General features: G+C 44.6%; 1 protein-coding gene across 15 annotated transcripts in view; it reads right to left on the minus strand.

Annotated features, from left to right (window-relative positions):
* The window catches only part of dmd (dystrophin), a 230,881-nt gene that overhangs the window by 67,924 nt on the left and 143,189 nt on the right, over window positions 1-19,768 (minus strand). For 12 of the 15 annotated variants that reach the window (XM_053872553.1, XM_053872472.1, XM_053872455.1 and 9 more), the window contains 19 exons: window positions 15,907-16,007; window positions 15,217-15,328; window positions 15,041-15,154; window positions 13,401-13,556; window positions 13,158-13,328; window positions 11,700-11,882; window positions 9,341-9,475; window positions 8,530-8,679; window positions 3,874-4,035; window positions 3,552-3,662; window positions 3,302-3,475; window positions 3,075-3,230; window positions 2,793-2,963; window positions 2,547-2,726; window positions 2,306-2,428; window positions 1,851-2,021; window positions 1,375-1,497; window positions 1,171-1,305; window positions 874-1,026 (listed from right to left, as the gene is read on the minus strand). In XM_053872553.1, coding sequence (XP_053728528.1) covers window positions 874-1,026; window positions 1,171-1,305; window positions 1,375-1,497; window positions 1,851-2,021; window positions 2,306-2,428; window positions 2,547-2,726; window positions 2,793-2,963; window positions 3,075-3,230; window positions 3,302-3,475; window positions 3,552-3,662; window positions 3,874-4,035; window positions 8,530-8,679; window positions 9,341-9,475; window positions 11,700-11,882; window positions 13,158-13,328; window positions 13,401-13,556; window positions 15,041-15,154; window positions 15,217-15,328; window positions 15,907-16,007 — 2,781 coding nt within the window. Of the gene's footprint in view, window positions 1-873; window positions 1,027-1,170; window positions 1,306-1,374; window positions 1,498-1,850; window positions 2,022-2,305; window positions 2,429-2,546; window positions 2,727-2,792; window positions 2,964-3,074; window positions 3,231-3,301; window positions 3,476-3,551; window positions 3,663-3,873; window positions 4,036-4,237; window positions 6,652-6,683; window positions 7,052-8,529; window positions 8,680-9,340; window positions 9,476-11,699; window positions 11,883-13,157; window positions 13,329-13,400; window positions 13,557-15,040; window positions 15,155-15,216; window positions 15,329-15,906; window positions 16,008-19,768 lie in introns of those variants that run through there. The other 3 variants (XM_053872526.1, XM_053872510.1, XM_053872518.1) reach the window with 3 other exon arrangements.

Genomic DNA, 19,768 nt, shown 5'->3' on the forward strand with positions numbered 1-19,768 from the left:
AGTCAGGAAATGAACAGGAAAAAAAAAAGCTCACACCTTCAAATAAACAAATCAATCTGAAAATCTCATGCCAATTGTGGAGTGCTTTTGTAATGGCCCCACACATGCTCACGCCCCAGGTGTTGAACAACAGCTACTTTCAAGTTAGATTTGGAGTCAGACTTCCAAGTCACGTTCACGCTCATGACTTTCCAATGAGATATGTTCCGCCTTCCGCTGCAGATCTTGACACCAAAGGCAGCGAGTCAAAGTAAAAGACCTTGGGATAGAGTTAGACATGACATCCGATCGCTCTAAAACCCAAGTTATTGTTGGTATATAACAGGCAGGGAATCTTATAACACCTATGCGTCAACGTGCAACGCAGAAGTCTGACTTCACCGTCAACATTGGACACTAAAGCCCACTTGAAAATAGTCGCCATTTGACGCCGTGGGAGTGAAAATGGATTGGATGGCCTTGAGACTAACCCAACAACCTCAAGGTAAATGTGAAGAGTTAGAAAACACATTATTCTGATAACGCCACCCTTCTCCTGAATAAAGTAGCTCAAAATCACCACTCAACATAATAAAACTAACAACACCAGCTATTCATTTTTCATGAACTGTTAAAAAAAAAAGTTACTATACGTGTGGCTATTGGTCAGCGAGCACATCCAGGAGAGGTTTTCAGAGATTCCAACGTTAAAAACAGACACCAAGATAGTTGAGAATGAAGATGAACAAGGTAGGAAACAATAGGTATCGTGAACATAATCCAGAAATGTTGAGGGAATAAAAAGGCGGAATGCAAAGACATGAACGCTCACAGGTGGATGACAGAAGAAAGAGCGGTGGGAGCAGTGTATGTTTAGTGTCTGGGTGTGGTCACCTTGACCCGTTCCCCCTCAGGAGGGTCAGGCAGTTGGTCAACACTGCGCTGGATGTCATCAAGCCAGGCCAGCAGGTCATGTGACCTCCTCCGGTACTGGTACCACTGAGGGGCGATGGCCAGCGCCTTCCTGTTCCTCAGGACACGCAGATCCTGGACAAAACAAATGTAGCTTTTGAATTATCCATGTTATCTATATGTATATATATATTTTTTTTTCAGCCCCAGGAGAGTTGTCACACACATGACAGCATTGTTCCTACTGGGATACATTTCCCGTGTGTGTCGGGGTGTTACCTTCACGGTGGTGTACTTGCTGCTAAGCTGGTTGTGTTTCAGTCTAATCTGCTCCCTCTTGTCCTGATCTGTGGTCCTCTTCTGTAGATTCTCTCCTCTCGTCAGCAGCTCATTCACAGCACCTTCTTCAAAGTTCTGCGCGACATCAAGGTACGTTGATACACAAGGAAGCTCAGTGTGCTGAGATTAAAGCCTGCTTGAAACCTTGTCCTCCTGGAAGTCCTCCTCCTTCAGGTTCTCCCCCTGTTTCACCTCATCCTCCAGCAGATTGAGCCAAATCTGCGCCTCGCTGTGGTACTGATCCAGCTCCTTGGCAGTCGCTGCCGTCTGTCAAGCAGCAGCCCAAAGATCCCCGGGCACACAGACGGGCGGAGAAAGGAAGATCATTAGCATCACAGAGAAGATAAATTCAATCGCAGCAGTTGTAGTAGATTAAACAGAGTTTAAGGTAAAGTCACTGCAAATGCCTGAAGTCCTAAAAGTGAGGAGTCGGGAGGAACTTTAGAGTCAGAGTGGGAAATGTGATTAGTCAGACTCTGAACTAAATTTGGAGTGACTTTTGAATCGACTTGGAGGCAAATGGAGTGGAAAGAAAGACAGCGAATTTAGGGAGACAGTCTGGCGCAGACAAGAAAGTGTGGAAACACGTCAGTCCTTTGTCAAAGTTTATTTTGACCCACCAGTCCAGAGCTGATGCGCTGTGCGATGGTGTCAAATCTCTGGCTCAGCTGCTCCACCTTCGGTCCCACCTGAGCCTGGCAGTTCTCCCCCCTAGTGGCCATGAGCTCCTGGGCCAAAGCTCGGACCTCCCCCATCTTTCCCTTCATCATCTCCAGCTCTGCACGCAGCACCTGTGGAGCACAGACATGCGCCATGTTCAACCTTAAATAGACAAGTCAAGATGGCATTCGGCAATGAAACCATTTGATGGCTTTTTCACTGATGAAATCCTTATCTCATAATGTGTTGGAAAAGCAGCCGCACCATCCAGGACCCTTCATCTCTCCCCATATACTGACACCATTATAGACAAACGGCACATATTAAACACAAACTACCCATAAACCACAAACCTCACCTTCTCATCCACATGAATCCGCCAGCTCTCCCTGCAACTAGATCAAGACTGAATTACCTTCAGCACAGCGTCATTCGGACCCTGGCTGTCCATCTCCTCCATCTTTCCTTCTGCTCCACTGATCCATCCGTTCACTTCCTCTATCTCTCCATCCAACTTCTGCATCTGCTGCTGGTAGTCCTGAGAAAGCATTGCGCACAGCCACACACCAAATGAGTTATTTTTGGAATAATCAGGATAATATTAGCTGAGATGACACGTCATTGCTGTTTTTTTTTTTTAGTCTTGCAAGTCTCACCAGGAGCAGGTTGAGCCACTCCTCGGCTCTGGATGTGACGGCGATCCAGTTGCAGTGCAGCAGGCTGACTTTGTCGTCCACGATGCCGCCGTGGCCCCGGAGCACGACCTTGAGGGCAGCGGCCAGATCCACCACGGACTGGAGCTGCGGCTGCCGCCTCTCCGTCTCCACGTGGACGGACTGGAGACAAACACAACCCCGTGTTATCACTAAGCTCTGACGTGTCACTAATATCGGGGTTTCTACCTTAGCCCACGTGACTTCAGCCCTAAGGTCGCTGGGCATCCCGTCCACGGCGGAGCGCCTGGTGAGCTCGGCGTCGGTGGCAGCGAGCCACTCGGTGAGTCCGTTCAACTCTTTCCGAAGCTTCCTTGACAACTTTAAGCTCTTCTCCAGCTCCAACTTGCTCTCTGTTATCTAAGCACAGCAAGCATGAGCATGTGTTTCACAGTCAACCTTGACACGTATTCGGGTTATGAGTATCGACATCGCCGCAGACATTACGAAAGCGTCTGGTTTTCCTCTGACCTGGGCTCCCAGCTGATTGTAGAGTAATTTCAGAGCTGTCACTCGGTCGTCCAGTTCCTTCGGCTGCTCAGTCTGCTGCTTCTGCACAATCTGTCGACCCGTTTTGATCACCGTCTCCACCTCCCCCTTCACTTCGCTCAGCACCTTGTACAACTTCTGATGAGGCAGAACAGGGCAGAGGCGGAGGCTCAGGTCTGGCGCACATCATCCAGCGACCAGTCACTCACCATGCACTGCTCCAGCTGAGACTGCACCACGTCTTGTTCCACGCTGCGTATGTCCAGCACACCAACTTGACCCTTGACCCCTGCTAAGACACGCTCACACTCAGCCAGCCGTGCGTCAAAGTTTGCCGGCTTCTGGAACAGTCTGAACTTGGTCCACACGTCCGTCAATAATTTCTGTAGCGGAGAGAAAGTGGAAGAATCAGCTCAGATGCTTTTAGAATGCTTAACCCATCTCTGACTCTCAGACAACCTGGGTGACATCTATTTGTCCCATGATGCTCTTGGATGACTCCTTGTCCTGGTTCTTCTTCCTCATCTCCTCCAGAGTGGCATCATGTCCACTCAGCTCCGATTGGATTTTCTGATGGGCCACATTTTTATCATGAAAATCAGCTTTTACTTGTTATGACACACATTGTACCATCCTCTCCCGACCACAAGAGCGCAGTAAACCGTAAGGAAAAGGCTCCTGCAACTTCAACAACTCCAGAGTCTTGCACACATTAGTGGTCTCATTAAAATCTCCCTGTGTTCTCACGAGGATGAAAGCAGCCCTGAAGACACAGACAGACCTGAGCCTCCTGTGGCAGCTGCTGGGCATCAATATGGTCGGCCAGGTATGTGCTGAGGTGGCGGTCAGTATTGAGCAGAGAGTCCTGGATGTCTCTCAGAGTCCTGTCATTGTCCCTGGCCCACTGGACACTCTTCACCAGCTCCTTCTGCCTCAGCCCCGCCTGGGACATTGGAAACATGTCAATCCTTTTTGTCTGCATTCACTTCACAAAATAATAACACGATTATTTTCTGACAGTTGCTTTTTGAAAGTTTCATAGCAGAGGTGATAAAGAACGTCCTGGAAAACAAAACCTTAATATCACTTTGAAAACAACAATAACAATAACACAGTTCATTTTCTTTCAAGCATTATGTTTCTACCATCCATAACTCAAGCTGATATGGAGTCATTAAAAACAAGGCGTCCTCAGCAGGTCCTCAGAGCGATGAATTAAACACGGCACCCAGGCAGCACAAACACCCAAACTACCAAACTAAAAACCATCCTGGCGGGAGCTGCGTGTACCGTCTTGAGGGACGGACTCCGGGGTTTCTCTCTCATGCCGTCTCCCTTTGACCTCAGGCGTCAAGGCCGCTGCAGCCGAGCAAGACGTTCGACATCATCCAACGCAGTTGTCAAAGAACTATTTGCACCTGGCAAGTGCTGAGGTGTTTCTGTTCTGCCGAGGCGATTATCTGGACCCTGCCGTCAACCGGCCAATTACATCACAAGCACGAGAGAGGTCGTGTGTGTGTGTGTGTGTGTTCAGCGGAGAGAGTGCATATGTGATTACAGAGCACATGTTAATCCCATACAGAGGGATAATGACTCCAAGTTTAGCCCTGAGCCTGGAGACGCCTCGTCTTCTAAACACATACACTGATACAGACACACACACTCCACGGATCACCGGGCTTTTTATTCTCCCTGCTATCACATCTCAGTTTCTAAAGTATGAAATAAGACCTTGAATGGGATTAAATATTTAGACAAACATTGATAACAATCCTCCCTGTGGCAATGCGCTTCATTTCCACGGCAATTGTCTCCTCATGAATACACATTTTCATTAAAACACTCAATTTCCCACCATTATTACTTATTTCTCTCACACATCCGCGCGTGCAGTGATTGTGAACAAGGGAGACGGAGAGCTGCTGTTTGCTTAACTGCCTCGTGTTGGATCTGCCATCGGGCAAAGCCCTGCTCCTCAGCAGCAACTCACTTCTTCTTATTGGTTTTCTGCGGTTACAAGAAGCCGGAATTAAAATGGCAAACGTGTTGTTTTTTGATGTGCGAACGGAGATTGGAAACAACATTGTTTCAAGCGTGCACTGCTTTTTATCTCCGTGGCCGTTTCAAGGCGGGACATTAATATAATGAGATTATATTCCACTGTCTCGGCATTTACGCGTTCCTGGGCTCCAGCCGATGCTGCTGACATTAAGCTGTCTGACACTTGTACTGCTGTCTTAGACAGAGACGAAGAGGATAGATAAGGCCTGCTCTTTCTTCAGGTTCAACTTGTGGAAGATATGAAAGTTTATGACTGATTGATTATATTATTTGTTATTCTACGGCTGTCTGTGTCGGCAGGTAAACAGGATGAATGCAGGTCCTCTCTCAGACAAGAGCCTTCATTTAAACACCTCGAATCTCGCATATAACAGATATTTTCAAAAACTGAAAAAGAGAGAGGCAATGCTATGTGACCATATACTTTAAATTAGGGATGCTCCGATCAATCGGCCACCAATTGTGATTGGATGATTTCATCGTGAATGCAGATCACTACCTGCCGATCACAACAACCGATCACGTGTGTTAGCCGACGCCACCGCTGGTTGTGGTGCGTCCGCACCTCCCTACTCGCTGCTTACTCGGCAGCAGCATGTCTGCTGTGGTGGTTCTTTCAATCTGTCATTGCAAGTTGCATCCTGCAGCACATGCACGGGAAAATGCTGTGCAGGGAAGCACATTAATATAAATACACAATTTAAAGCTCTAGCACTTGGCGCAGCATGGAGAGTTTTCTGGGCTCATGAAAGTGAGATGGCCTTTTTCACATGGCATTTACGTGACGGAAATGGTACAGTAGCTCAGTGCAGTTTTATATTGAGCATGTGAGCGCAGCAACAGGTGGATCAGTGCAAGTGACAAGTGCAAACTCTGCGGTACTGGAATCGTTTCCAGAACTAACACTGCATCCGACAAAAAACAGTCGCGATTTGTCTGACTGGTGGCAAAAATCATGTTGGCAAAATCTTCCATTGGTTGACCCAAGCCATCACGTTTTGTTTTTTTGTATGTTTGTTTTTAAAGAGGGAAAACTGCATGGTAAAGGATTGTGGCAAAGCAAGTCTAGAGACTGAACATAAGATGAGTCGTAAGTAGTTAGCCCAGTGGTGTTATGGCCCAGACCAGTACCTTGCTGTTTTCACAATCGAATTTTGTTGCAAATAAATGATGGTAAGTGTCCCAATGCTTCCACCGAATGATTCTACATAGACACAGAAAGATGATGGGAAGCAAGACAAATCCTGTTTTGCATCTGGTTGTTCTTCACTGATCAGTTTTTCAAAATGTAAAAAAAGGGTATTTTTAGTTTAGTTGGCTCTCCAGCTGTGATCAAACCTAAACGGTAGAAAACACTGGCTTGATTCCATCCCTTCAGGTCAAAGGAGAGAAAGGCTTTGAGGCAATAATCTTGGAGGAGCGCTTCCTGCACCTCCATCTGTCTTCACAGATATTCGCAGAGCCCCGTCCCCAGTCAACAAGCCCTGCGTCGCTTCATAAATGACACGCAAACAAACAGCACCACCTCACCTCTCATAGGCACATGTTGACATACACGGTGAAACAAAAGGACGTGGGACTCTACACAGACACCAAAGGGCCGTTCCCACAAGATAGAAGTAGTCCAGAATAAAAGAATGTCACACACTCAGACTCACACGGAGGACCAAATACACACACTGTCTCTGTTGGTTTGACAAACAAAGGGAGGCTTATCAGGCTGCAAGAAGAACATTAATCTGGTGCTATTGTGAGGGAGGATCAACCCAGCGGGCAGGAAGAGTGTGTGTGTTTCTGTGTGCCAGTGTGTAATCTGTCACTGAGCATCACCACAAGTGGCTGAGAAACGCAGCCGTGTTGGGGATGACGGCTGGAAGGAGGGGGAGGAGAGAGGTGACCGGGGGGAGGCGAGTGATGAGGAGCAGGGAGGCAAAGTTAAAAAAAAAAAAAAAAAAGGTGATAGAAGAAGGGGAAAGATTGATGACAGTCTTGAAGAGGAGATGAAAACTTTGGAGGGTCGTTAAGGAAAGTGCTGCTTTTTGCACATCTGAGTTTGGGGATGATAAACACATCAACGCATCAGAAATAAAGTCAAGTCATGTCAGCACTGCTTTGATGAACCTTTTTACCCGGTGGAGTCCAACTCACACACGGGGTCAATATAATAAGGCACAAGTCACAGGCCATCAATATGCTGGTGCTCCTTCATGGGGCTCTGAAATGGCAAGAATCTGGCTGAATGATACGCATCCCGTGGGACTGGCAGCGCCATATATTGCAAGTGCTGTAAATTTTTAGGGCAAAACAGTATTATCAAGTATCGTGGGTTTTGAGTGTATCAGTATTTTCGTTCACTCTTACTTGTTTACCAGAAAACATGAATGTGATATTGCCTTTTACATTTGGAGGCTTCCTCGTGTGTAAATATTGGTGTTTTTCCTCCCACACTAAACACAAAAAACTTGAAAACAGCCTCCTGCTTTCTTTAAAACTCCCTCCTCTCTTATCATTTTTCCCAGAAGTGTCTGTATATTTGACCATATATGGTCCCGGGACCACTTTTGGACAGTCCATTCCATTAGGTTACATGCAGGTAAACCAAAAATTGGTGTATTTTTGCATCGCAATTTCAATGTCTTGCCTGCAGAGACACCAAAGTGTGAAGAAGATGACCATTGGGTTGTTGAACCGCCCACTGCACAGTGTCATCCTCACACATTAAACACTATGCTATATACAGTCATAGAAGCTAAACAGTAGACCAAAGAAGTGCAACTTATTTGACTTTATTATTAACTCTATAAAGTTGTATATTCCCTATTAAATGAAATATTACTGCATTTATACAAGCCCAGCTGCAAATATGGAGCCTGATGTAGTTATTACTTTCAGCAGTTGGTGGACACCTGTTACTTCAACCCGAGTAACATTTGTGGCCGTGTTCATAGCGCTTGAGAGACGAGGATGTGTATCAGCGTATCATGTAAACATCTGTAATTCGCTACGGCCGCCGCTTGCTCATAATATTCAAATTAGATGAGTGATTTTACTTCGACCCCTGCGGGTCGCACCGAGTATTCCTCTCATAAAGAGCATGCTTTTATCTCAAGCCATTTTAAAACTACAACTCTTTGAAATAGTGATGTGAGGGTTGAATATTTCACTGAAAAAAAACTGGAGCCAAAAAGGTTAATGTGTCGAGCCAGTTGCAGACTATCCCACACTCATATTCATGGATGATTCCGTCACCATTAACCTCTTTATGGTTTAGGACAGTGGGAGGAAACAGGAGTGACAGAACCCCAAGCATTCAGCTCTGCACTCTTCACTCCACTATGGATGGGAATCGACGGCGAGAGTTGGAGCTCCAACTCACCCGCGCCATGAGCTCATCCCACCGTGTGTTGAAGGCGTCGAGCTTCTGCTGGATCAGTTCGTCCAGAACACCTCCGTCCATCAAAGTCTGAGCAAGCTCCCGAATCTGGTTCCTGTTGTCCTCCGGGTGGCGCAACAGAACCTCGAGCCCCTGTACACAAAGAAAACAATACTCAATTACGCCGCGATGTGGTTACTCTAATGAGGTCTGATTCTTTTTCATTCATCCTGTTGCTCCAATTGTGAAAACGAATTTGAGTGTCTGATGTTACCGTCACCAGTTATTAATTACGGGGAGGAGATGGAACTTGTTGAGGAAGATACTGATATTAAAAAAGGTCAATTAGGGCTCATCGGAACAAATTGCTTTTCATCTCGTCTGAAACGGCCTGTTATGTTTTTGCAGCTGATGGAAGCAGATTGGGGATGAGGAGGCGAGCTAAGCTTCAGCACTGTTTCATCTCATCCGCTCAGATGAATTAAGAACGTAACACGTCAGCTGTGCGTCTTCGGGGAAACAAAACGTTGGGTTACTCTCACGGCTAAAGAGTTCCAACAACAGGAAAATAGTGAGAAGACGCGCTAAAGGAGAACGAAAAAATACAAGGAGAGTTGTGAGAAATGACATTAATATATTTGTTTTATGAGTTTTAAAGTAAAGGAAAACTATAGACGGTGGAACAGCAACAGGCGAGGGTTTGGATATTAGGTGAAGACTAATATCTGTACTTTTTCTTCTCATATTTGAACTCCATCAGTGTGGGTGTGGTGTTATAAATCCATCAACAAACATTCTGCCTCCTGCGACTCACATCCAGCGCCTCTTGCAGCTCCTCAGCGCTTCCTTCAAGATTTTCCGTCTCGTCTAGTTTCTGCTCCAGCTGGTCCAGGAAGGCATTTTCTTGCTCCAGGTAGGAGAGCAGCTCACACCAGCAGGCCCAGACCTCCTGCATGACACGGCGGTTACATCAGGGGGAGAAGCCATTCACAGTTATTACAGTAAACAACATGAAGTGATGAAACAAAACCTTGTGAAGAAGAGAGTGGGGGAACAGTGGATAAGCATGACACCAGGGTAATTATTTCTTAAGAAGACAAGGCTGTGGGAAGAGAGAGGAGGATTTGTATCAAGGGAGGAGGAGGAGGCAGCTGGTGCCAGGACGAGGTCACAGAACAGAGCAAAGTACGGGCCATAGCATCGCTACAATCTACCGGTGACAAGCGCCAACATCAAGAACTGAATATGCCCTTGATATTCGCTGAAAAAATAAAGGTTTTAACCATGACAGTAGCAGATGATTTTGGCGAAACGGAAGCGCACCAGCCGAGCAGGAAGCCCGCGTCAGATCCAAAAAGTCACGTCAAATAACGTGGCTGTTCACGCAGCAGCTCGACGTCCTCCCATCACTTCATTATCTCACGCTTCGGTGACAAGTGCCGGTAATTCACGCTCACAGACTCAGCAGAATCGGCGCAGACCGGCGCCTCAACATCTGCTCACTGTCAGCTCACTTGATAAGTTGGTTTCCATTTGGAAATTTGCAACAGTTGCTTTAGTCTGGCATATTGATCGGATTTGCTTCGAAAAGTAACATGAAGAAAACTCGGGTCATAAATTAACCAGGGGTTTCCTTCAGCACTTCGCTGGAGGCCGTTCAGTCAGAAACACAAGCAGGTTTCGAAGAGGAAGGGTTGGATCACATGAAGCAGGATAGGCGACACAGATGCCGTGATCTTTTGCTTCTTTTCTTCGTGTATGTTTAACATAAATAAGTGTTGCAATAATGATGTGATGAGGGAGAATGTGGGAGTGGTGGAGTCCATGTTGGCAAGTGCAGTTTGGACAGGTTACTCACAGGTCTTTTCAGCTTCTGTACAGTACAGTGTACTATACACACCACATTCAGTGAACACACTGACCCACACTGTTTGCTCCGATGATTTAGCGAACCGAACTATAAACATTTTTGACAGGGTTTGTGGTTGAGATTACAACAATGAGCTAAAGCGGAGGAGGGAAGTATATATATACATATATATATATATATATATATATATATATATATATATATATATATATATATTGTGACCGTTGAGGGGGGCCATCAAACCCAAAGAAAGGTAAGAGAAAATTGAAAATAAAAGTGATGTCATGCGTGAATAGGAAATCAAACTTTATAAATGCACAATATAAATGTCTTGTTGTGTTTTACTTAATTAAAAACACATTCCATTTAAAGATTCATACATTTCAAAATCTACTTCTGCTGTACTTCTGACAAGAAACACTCCTAAAACAACAACGGAAAAGACGAACAATTATAAATAATAAATAAAATAGTCAAACTAAACTAAACTAAAAAACAATGCACAAGACAACAACAAGATGTCAGTTTTATAGTTTGACTCTGATTCCGGGGGGCCACATAAATACAGTCAAAGAGCCAGATTTGGCCCTCGGGCCGCACTTTGCCCAGGTCTGAGCTACAGGATAGCCGTGAATGTTTATGGTTGAACTGAACCGTATGAGATCAGGGTGAGTTCTAGTCGTGCCAAGTTGGAAAGTGGAAGAATCCTCATGACCCTCAGCACAAAATCCAAGATTCACCATATTTATGACGAGGCATGCCTGAGAATAACTGGTCGGACGTCACTTATCTTGTTTCCCAGCTTCTATAACTGGAGCCTAAAGGCTAAAACTGGAAAGAGAAGTCTTTCTGAAGTGTCTCCTTTCTACATTTGCCAGAATCAATGTTGCTATGGTTCCTTCACTTATGTGAAGCCATTAACTCAGAGTTGAAAATCACTGTGCTGTACACTACATCGTGAGCGTTTGTCCTTCCACCAAGTATTTAAGAGGGAAAACACAAAAGGAGGCACAGTATGGCAGCACTGAAATACATATAAGCTTCGAGCTATTTTACAAGAATCCTAACCTTCAAAACTCAGTTCAGTCTTTTTGCACTTTTATTGTTAATATTAAAAAGAAAAAAAATGACATATCAATACTGAAGTAGCTGAATGTGACTTGGAACGTTGGCCAAACTTTGTTTGACAGGCAATTAGAGATGAGAGATAAGTCACATTCTGACGACAAAACTATCAGACTTTACTGCTTTTCGTCCATTTCAATGGCCAGCTTCATTTTCCTCTGATGAACTGAAATCTTACCTCCAAAGTTTTACACTTCCCGTCCAGGCGGCTACACAAACGCTGATAATTGGCGGTCAGCACGTCCAGCTCTGAGCGCAAGGCATCGTGGGCAGTGGGCGGAGCTTTGGCGATGAAACTGTTGACACTGTCGGTCAGGAGTTTGACCTTTAACTCCTTGGAGTGTACTTCTTCCTGGGCTCTCTTTACGGAAACAGAGAGTGATTCAGACACTTTAAAAACCGACTTTGTGATAGAGTTTTCTCCACAGATCAACATGAATATTATGTTATATTAATGTTGCAGAGCAAAAAAATGGAAGAAGACAGCTGGAAAGGGAAGAAGGAGGCATGACAGATGGAAGGATGGAGGGATGGGTGCACAAGCAAATGAATCAATGAATCTTCTGTTGACAAAGTCACTGCGTGTGAGGGGGAAGACAAGAAAGCCAACTAATCGATGACTCAATGCGAAGAGCTAATATTTTCCCAAGTGAGAAAGATAGAATGGGAGGATTAGATGGAGCAGAAGTAGAGGGCAGAGTGAGAGCAGACAAATAAAGAGGAGAGGAAGAGGAGGTGATAGAATGATGAGCCGGGTGGAAAGATTAGCAGGCGCAAGCAACAGAGTGAAATCAATTTTTAATTTCAACCGACTCCCTCGAAGACTTTTTTGTGGCGGCGGATAAGAGAAAGTTCTGCTGAAGATTATGAAGGAATAATGCTGGAATTAGCATGAGGAATACTTTACATTCAAGAGAGAAAAGTGCACAATCGATGGAGCGGAGGAGTGACGGGAGAGATTGGAGAAGGATTCGATAAAGAGCAAATGATAGAGAGAGAGGCCTTGCTGACTTCACAGAGGTGGAGGTGTGAGTCAGACTGGATTTAAACTGGATCAGAGAGCGACGGGGGGAAAGAAATGGATCCACATCATTTTGAAAATTCAAAAGTAGATGGCAAAGCATCAGCAAGATGTGGAGATGTCGAATAAGTCCAATGCACCTGGAATCAGATCCTCACAGTGAGAACAACAGCGCTGCTCTGCAGTGTTGTAGTCGAGACCACCTAAAAAGAGACCCAGTCGAGACTCAGACTCGAGACCAAAACCAAACTGAATCCAAAGTACAGTAGCATGAGTCTATTGTAGTCATATGGACAGACTCATTTATTTCTTACAGCAAAAGAAACGGTAGATATTCTCCCCAAAATATATCAAGAACTCAAGTGCTTTTATTTTGCATCCAGTCTGGACTTGGTCTCGCCCCCTTGTTGGTCTTGGTCCCAGCTTGGTCTGTGGCCATCAAAGTCCTGGCGACTGTTTCCTCTAGTCTGGGTCTTGAGTTAGTTGGTCTGGACTACAACACAACTGTTCAACTTGAAGTTGCTGCTAGAAACTAAGGCTCTCCACAGCTTGTTGCTAGTAGCAAAAAATCATGTGAAACAGGATGAGTCACCACACGATCAATAACACGCTCACCTTGAGCTCCTCCACAGCCTTGCGAAGCTCCTCCGGTGTCTTATAGGTGAAGTCTCTCTCCAGGTAGTCTTCCTCGGCCTGGTTGATCCACTCCTGCATCTCTTGCATCTCCTTTCTCAGAGCCATGGTCTTGTCCAAGCCTCCTTTCAAGGCTGACTTCTTCGCATAGGCCTGCAACAATCGCTGCGTGAAAGACTTGTCGAAGGTCAACGCTCTCTGATGTCTCGCAGGAACGCTGCGTACCTGCTTGCAGATGTTTTCCCACTGGGCGTTGAGCTCATCCAGCTCTTTCTGGATGTGGACAGCAAATGGAGGCTCAGCTTCTTTCTTGAGGTACAGTCCCACCTCATTGATGCCGTTGACACTGGGCTGGATGGTGTGGATGTCATTGACCAGGGCCTGAAACCAGCAGAGATCACATGAAGCACAGTATTATACCAAGACACAAACTCAAATGGTGGGATTCTAGTAAAACATACACGCAAGTATAAGTCATACAAGTAATAATACAAGTATTATTACATCTAAGTAATAATACAAGTATTTAATTCATTTTAAAATGAGGGGATTTGAAAATGAATTAATCCCGATAATTGTATTTGAATAGTTGAGTCCAGAATGATCCATTGAAGTTGAACTTCAGGGTGGAAGTGCTCCAGTTATGAGTGACCTCTTTGCTGCGGAGAGTGCACAGAACAATGTTTTTGTGATTCAAGTGTCTTAAGCAGCAATTTTCAATCCATCTCCTCAATGCCATTCATCACGCATGATACGGTGATGACATCACATTCCATAATGAGGCGCATCTGGAATAGGTGACTGAAGAATGTTCCTCGTGATGCAAATTATTGTTGGAGTTTTTTGCTTTTTTTAAGCCTTTTATCTTATCTCTTTCACTTTTGCAGCTTGGCATGGAGGCTACTTGCTCGAACTTGTCTTATGGTAGTGTCAAAGTTAGTGTTAAATCTTCTGCCTTGACTTGGCTGCAGTGAGCAAGTGATGGAGCAAATTAATTTACTAAACTGCCGACTCAGTTAGGCTCATCTGAAATTATAGTTCTCATTTAGCGTGGGAGCAAACAGAGAGCCATTATTTCCATTCTGCAAAACTAGGTTTACGGAACAGTGAAGCTCAGACACACTTCATGATGCAGCGTATATGAACCTCCTGAGACCCTGCATTCTTATTCGAGGATATGAATTTTAGCCTCAACATCACGGAGCTGCTTCTTCGATATTTTGTCCTCAACTTTGGCTCATTCAGGGACACAATCCTCACCTTTCTTCTCTGCTGTTCATAAAGTCAAGAGTTTGCAATTTCTGCGCCCCACAGTCATTCAACACTACTTCTAGTACACTATTTCTAGGTACAACCCTGACTATCTTATCGTGATTTTTTTTTTTCCTTCATAAAACTGCTGGTCTCCGAGTTTAGATCAGAGAGCATTTTTTACCATCATTTAACTGCTTATTCATATGTGTATTCCCAGCATATCAGTCGGTAATCATAAAGTTTTTGTTAGTCTCCAGTTATGACCGAGTCGATTTTGCCCTGGAACAGTCACCGAAAGTCCACCCTAAAACCCGTAAAAAAGTGATTTGTTTGTTAGCAGGGGATATGTATACCTATAAATTGAGCAGGCAGAAAGTATGAGATCTAGTTTCCACCTTGGAATATTCCCTTGGAAGACCAAGGACCAGGTGGAGACACTACCTGGACAACATATTTTGTCTTAACTTCCCATGAACCTCTATTTATGGCTATTATAGCGACCTTTTTATGATATCTTTTTCTTCTTCCACAGTCCTCCCTTGATCTTGAATTTGCTAAAAAGCATCACTGTGAAAATTCTCGATGCCATTTTCATGCATGGGTTCCCTCACCGTGCATTGTTCTAGCTGTTTCTCCAAGGCTTCCGAGTCCCCCAGCGCTGGCCATTCCTCATTCAGGAAGACATCAACGTCGGCCATCCACTTCTTCAGGGTCTTCACATCATTCTGACAGAGAGAGAGAAACAGGATTTGCGAACCTTGTGCGACTCAGACATAACCAGCCTCACCTCAAACTGCAGCAGCTTGGCCATGAGCTCCTGGATCCGCTGAATACTTTCTGCCAGCGTGCTGCTCAGTCTCCTCCAGCGGGCCATGACATTGTCCATTTCTGTGCGATACCTGGATACAAAGACCAGCCGAGGTGCACAAAAAGGTCCCGGAGTTACAGAGAGAGCACATGCGACTAAAAGGTTTGCTAAGTTTGAAGGCAAAAGCATTGAAGTGGGCACGAGGACAAAAAAGGTAAATGTTTTTCAGCTCACTACGAAGCAGAGCCATGTCTTAACTTCACTGGATGCTACGAACAGAAGCCCGAGGGTGGTCAAGCTTCACTAGAATCAGCCTCTGTTGCAGATTAACACCTTGAGGCGGTAATATTCACCCACCAAAATCTGTTTTTCCACCACAACACAGAAGACAGTTTATGACCCTCATATACCGCTGCACATCTCCACGTCGTGTGCATGATGTACAACAGCCGCACATCTTTAAAGTTTAATAAGCCGGGGATGAAAAGCGTTGCTGTTTTGTTTAAGAAAAAAAAATAGTAGACAAACTCAAAGAACTGTAGCAATAAGGACTCATTCATTTTCTTGATTTGAGGATCTGCATCAGATCAGTTCATTCTTGGAAAATGCGGCAAGCACCAGCTGGAGTTTGCGACGGTCTAAAAATGTTAACGTGTGTAGCCATCTCACTTCTGGCTGATGTCAGGAGGAGCCTTCTGGAAGACCTGCTCCACAGCCGACGTGAGATAGTCCACCTCTCCCTGGTGGTCAGCCAGAGCCGCCTGGAGAGCCTGGAAAGTAACCAAGCAAAAAATACAACTGCTTAAAGACATGAATGGTAGATAAAGCAACCACCAACATTTCGGCAGTGGGAATGACTGTGTTTTCATTGGACCGCACGGTAGTAGAGGTTAGTGGCATCATCGAACAGCAAGAACACTGCAGAGGTTGGTTTCCATCTCGGGCTGAGTCTGTATGTTCTCGACGTGCTTGCATGGGTTTCCTCCTGCCGCCCAAAAGCAAGACGTGTGTGGGATAGGCTGCAGTTCCCCACATAAGCCCTCGTACCCTCATAAGAGTGGCAGTCAGTTCGGCAGCTCCTGCTCTTTCTGAGCTTTCTGTGTTTTTTTGTTTCACCTGCTGCTGTACTTTTCTCTTGTTTTTGTCTGGATATGCCGGACCCAACATGGACAGAGATACCCTCATGTTTGGAGGCTCTGCTCATTGTCTGCATTCCAGATCACAGTTAGCAGTACATATCAACTCCATGCCTGCGACGCCACCTGGCTGCTCCCCCAGTGCTGAGATGGGAGCAACAGAACAAAGAAGTCTGTCGCACTGGATATGGGCGCAGAGTGAGGAGGGTGCGGTGACATGGACCGCCGTTGTGGGGTCTCTCCTAAACAACGTCAGCGACACCAGCCAGATGATTATCAGGTTGCACGATGGTGATTTCTGACTGGACTCACTGTTCATTGTTGGGCAAAAGTTTTATTTTATTTTTACGTATTTCTTCATTTGTACATTTGATTTTTTGTTATTACTTTTCTGTCTACTTCAGTCTATTTTACTCTCTATAGTGTTTTCTAGAGTTTGTGTTGTCGTAACAACCCACATTTCCCAATTGTGAGAAAAGTAAAGGTAGTCGAAGTCAGGGGTTCTTAACCTTTTTGATCTTGGGGCCCACCTTTCCCAGAACAAGTCGGCCCGGGGCCCATACAAGTAATCAAAGTGATCCATTACATTTGACTTCATTTGTGATCGATAACCATATTTAATCTACTTAATCGTAAACAAACCAAAGCCTTGTGAAATGACATGAAACCATGCGATCATTGCAAAGAAATGTATTTGTTTTTGAAAAGTCCAACCAGGAGCAGAACCAGGTGACCAGTGATACTCATCAAAACTTTACTAAAGAAAAAAAAGGGAGAAAAATACACTGTTGAATTTTTTTTTTAAATGAATAAAATTCATATAAATATAATAAAACCATGTCTGAATATCACAAAATAAAAAAAAAATATCTCATTAAAACTCCAAACAAGATATAAGTAAATGAAAGTATTGCCACAAAATGTTCTAATAAATTTTCAAAACAGCTTCAACAGGTGCTTTCATGTTTTTACTGTTGGGGCGTCATCATTTCCTTATCATTTTTTCTTTTCAAGAACTGCTCCATAGTTGTTAACTGTCACAGATTTGCAGCTGTCCAGTTGATGCAATGACACACTGGCTCATGAATTAAAACGGAGCGTCTCACGGCCCAAAGGAGGAAAACAAAAAAACTTTTAGTGGTCTTCTAGGAGGCGCTCGATGGTTAAGAATCACTGCTCTACGTTTTATAAGACTAAAGTGAAACAACTTGTATTTTTATTGATGTAAGCCATACTACAGTAAGTTAGGAGGAAGATCAGATAACAGTTTGGTATCTCCTCTGCTTCAGGAGTTCAGCGTTCAGTAGCTTCACCACATGGTTGCAGAATACGCTGCCTGTTATGAACAGATTCACACATTGCCACACAAACAGACAAGTCCATTAGTCAATGAGAAAATCTTTGCTCTGTCAAACACAATATTGGCAGAGCTATCAAAGGCATCTCTGGAGGGTCGGCCGTAAAACCTGCTCTCGAGGATTTATTGAATAACTATCAGCCGTCAAGACACGTCAATGCCATGGTGTCGGATCATAATTGGGCCACGTGATGTTGAGTGAGGCAAGTTGAGACAGGTGGGAGCCAAGCAGCGCTGAGGTTGGCAGCCCTGTTGTAAGGACAGCACTTTCACACCACTTGGTTCCTCTTACTCCAGCGTGGGGGATGAATTTCAAGGGACAGAAGAGGCTAGATTTCGCTGAAGAAATGTCAGGGATCAAGACTCTGTTTAGCTTGAACTGGACACCCATCACCGAGCTGAGCTCAGCCACTTGCACAGCGGGGTCCAGACTGGCGTCACATGGAGGGGTGAGAAGTGAGAGCCTTTGAGCCAATGAAGCCACATACACTTAACTTTCTCTTGCTGCCCGAGTTTGACAAAGGCGATTTTGACCTCAACTATCTGTGAATATAAACTGTTGAACATAATGTTTTCACAATTATTTGAAACTGAGAGAAAGTGACATCCTTAATAAGTAACTACATTTTAAGTCCTTTTTTTATTAACGTTTTACTTATTTATTTTAGATCCAAACAGGAGATTATTTAAGATTTTATTTTATTTAAGATGGAGCCAGCAACCTTGCAGTTATAGGATGAGCACGATACCTTCAGAGCTGAGTCACCTGGCAATTCATGCAGAACAAGTGAGGAATGCCATACATTTCTTGAAAAACCTTTCATTAATTTAATGAATTTTTCAATCCAGTCCATTTGTTCACAATTCGGTATGTATATTTGTTCATAATCATGTGACTTTTTCAGAGATAATACCACACGTTTTTTGTTTCTTCTACTCAAAAGTGCAAAGGTGTAAGCTGAAAATATTAGTATACATATTGATCAGACAATATATTTAACTTTTTCATACAGTTGCAAAACTTGTCCATCTTTGTCGACTGTTATACCTCAAATAATAATCATAAAATAGAGGAAAAAAAACAACATTTGTGAAAGATGGTTATGAAATCATGTGCTCCAAGTACAGCAGTTTTTGTGTGAATGAAAAGGTTGACAGTCGAATAAATAACTAGAAAGCTTTGTTTGAATGACAGCAAAGGCACTGAAGCTATGCCGGCTTCGGTCCTGCTCAAGGACGAATCGGCGCAACTAGTCAACGCAAGCGCGGCACTCTGCGGATGCTCGCCGTCAGACACCTTTCTGAGCCTTGAAGCCTTGAAGTGGGAATTGAAGTGATGCGTTCATCTTTTCGAACGGAAAATGGCTGTCTCTTCCAGGGGCTGGATGTGGTTCCATAAGCTCTGCGTCTAAAGTTGCTGCCTTGTGTCTCCTCGGCCACGGAGCCGACATGTGTTGTGCATCAATCCAGCGCCACCATGGTGACGTTACTACACAGTTCATACAGGTTAAAGACTGCTCCTGGCCCCAGTGCCAGACTTCCACCCACGCAGGCCTCTGTCATGAGGAAACAGTCAGGAATTAATGACGGCTGATCTGTATGCGGAAAGAACCCCCTAATTATTATCTACAATCAACTTTCATTAATCTCCGGCGACCAGGCTTGATCCCTGCTACGGCTCCAAGACCATTATCAGGTGGAACGCAGCTGAGAGGAGAACAAATGCACAACAAACACGCGTTTGGCCGACAGTGTGACCTTGACTTCCATTAAAGAGTGGAACCACTTAATGATATTTTAGGGCTCAACAAGAAACAATTTTGAGTCGATGTCATTTCAACACAAAAAAAAGTGTGTGTCTGTGTCCATCGACAGATTTGTGATAAAACAGTAGCAGCGATTCACTCCGCTGGGAATGTACGACCTCGCCTCTCGTAATTGCAGCTTTGTAGACCAACACACAAAAACCCACAACAGCTCTCATGCTGCATGATAACATGCAGCATGATAACATGCATGACACAAGAAGCCTGATAAA

This window comes from Synchiropus splendidus, chromosome 1 (genome assembly GCF_027744825.2).
Source record: "Synchiropus splendidus isolate RoL2022-P1 chromosome 1, RoL_Sspl_1.0, whole genome shotgun sequence".
In the NCBI taxonomy this organism is placed as follows: domain Eukaryota; kingdom Metazoa; phylum Chordata; class Actinopteri; order Syngnathiformes; family Callionymidae; genus Synchiropus; species Synchiropus splendidus.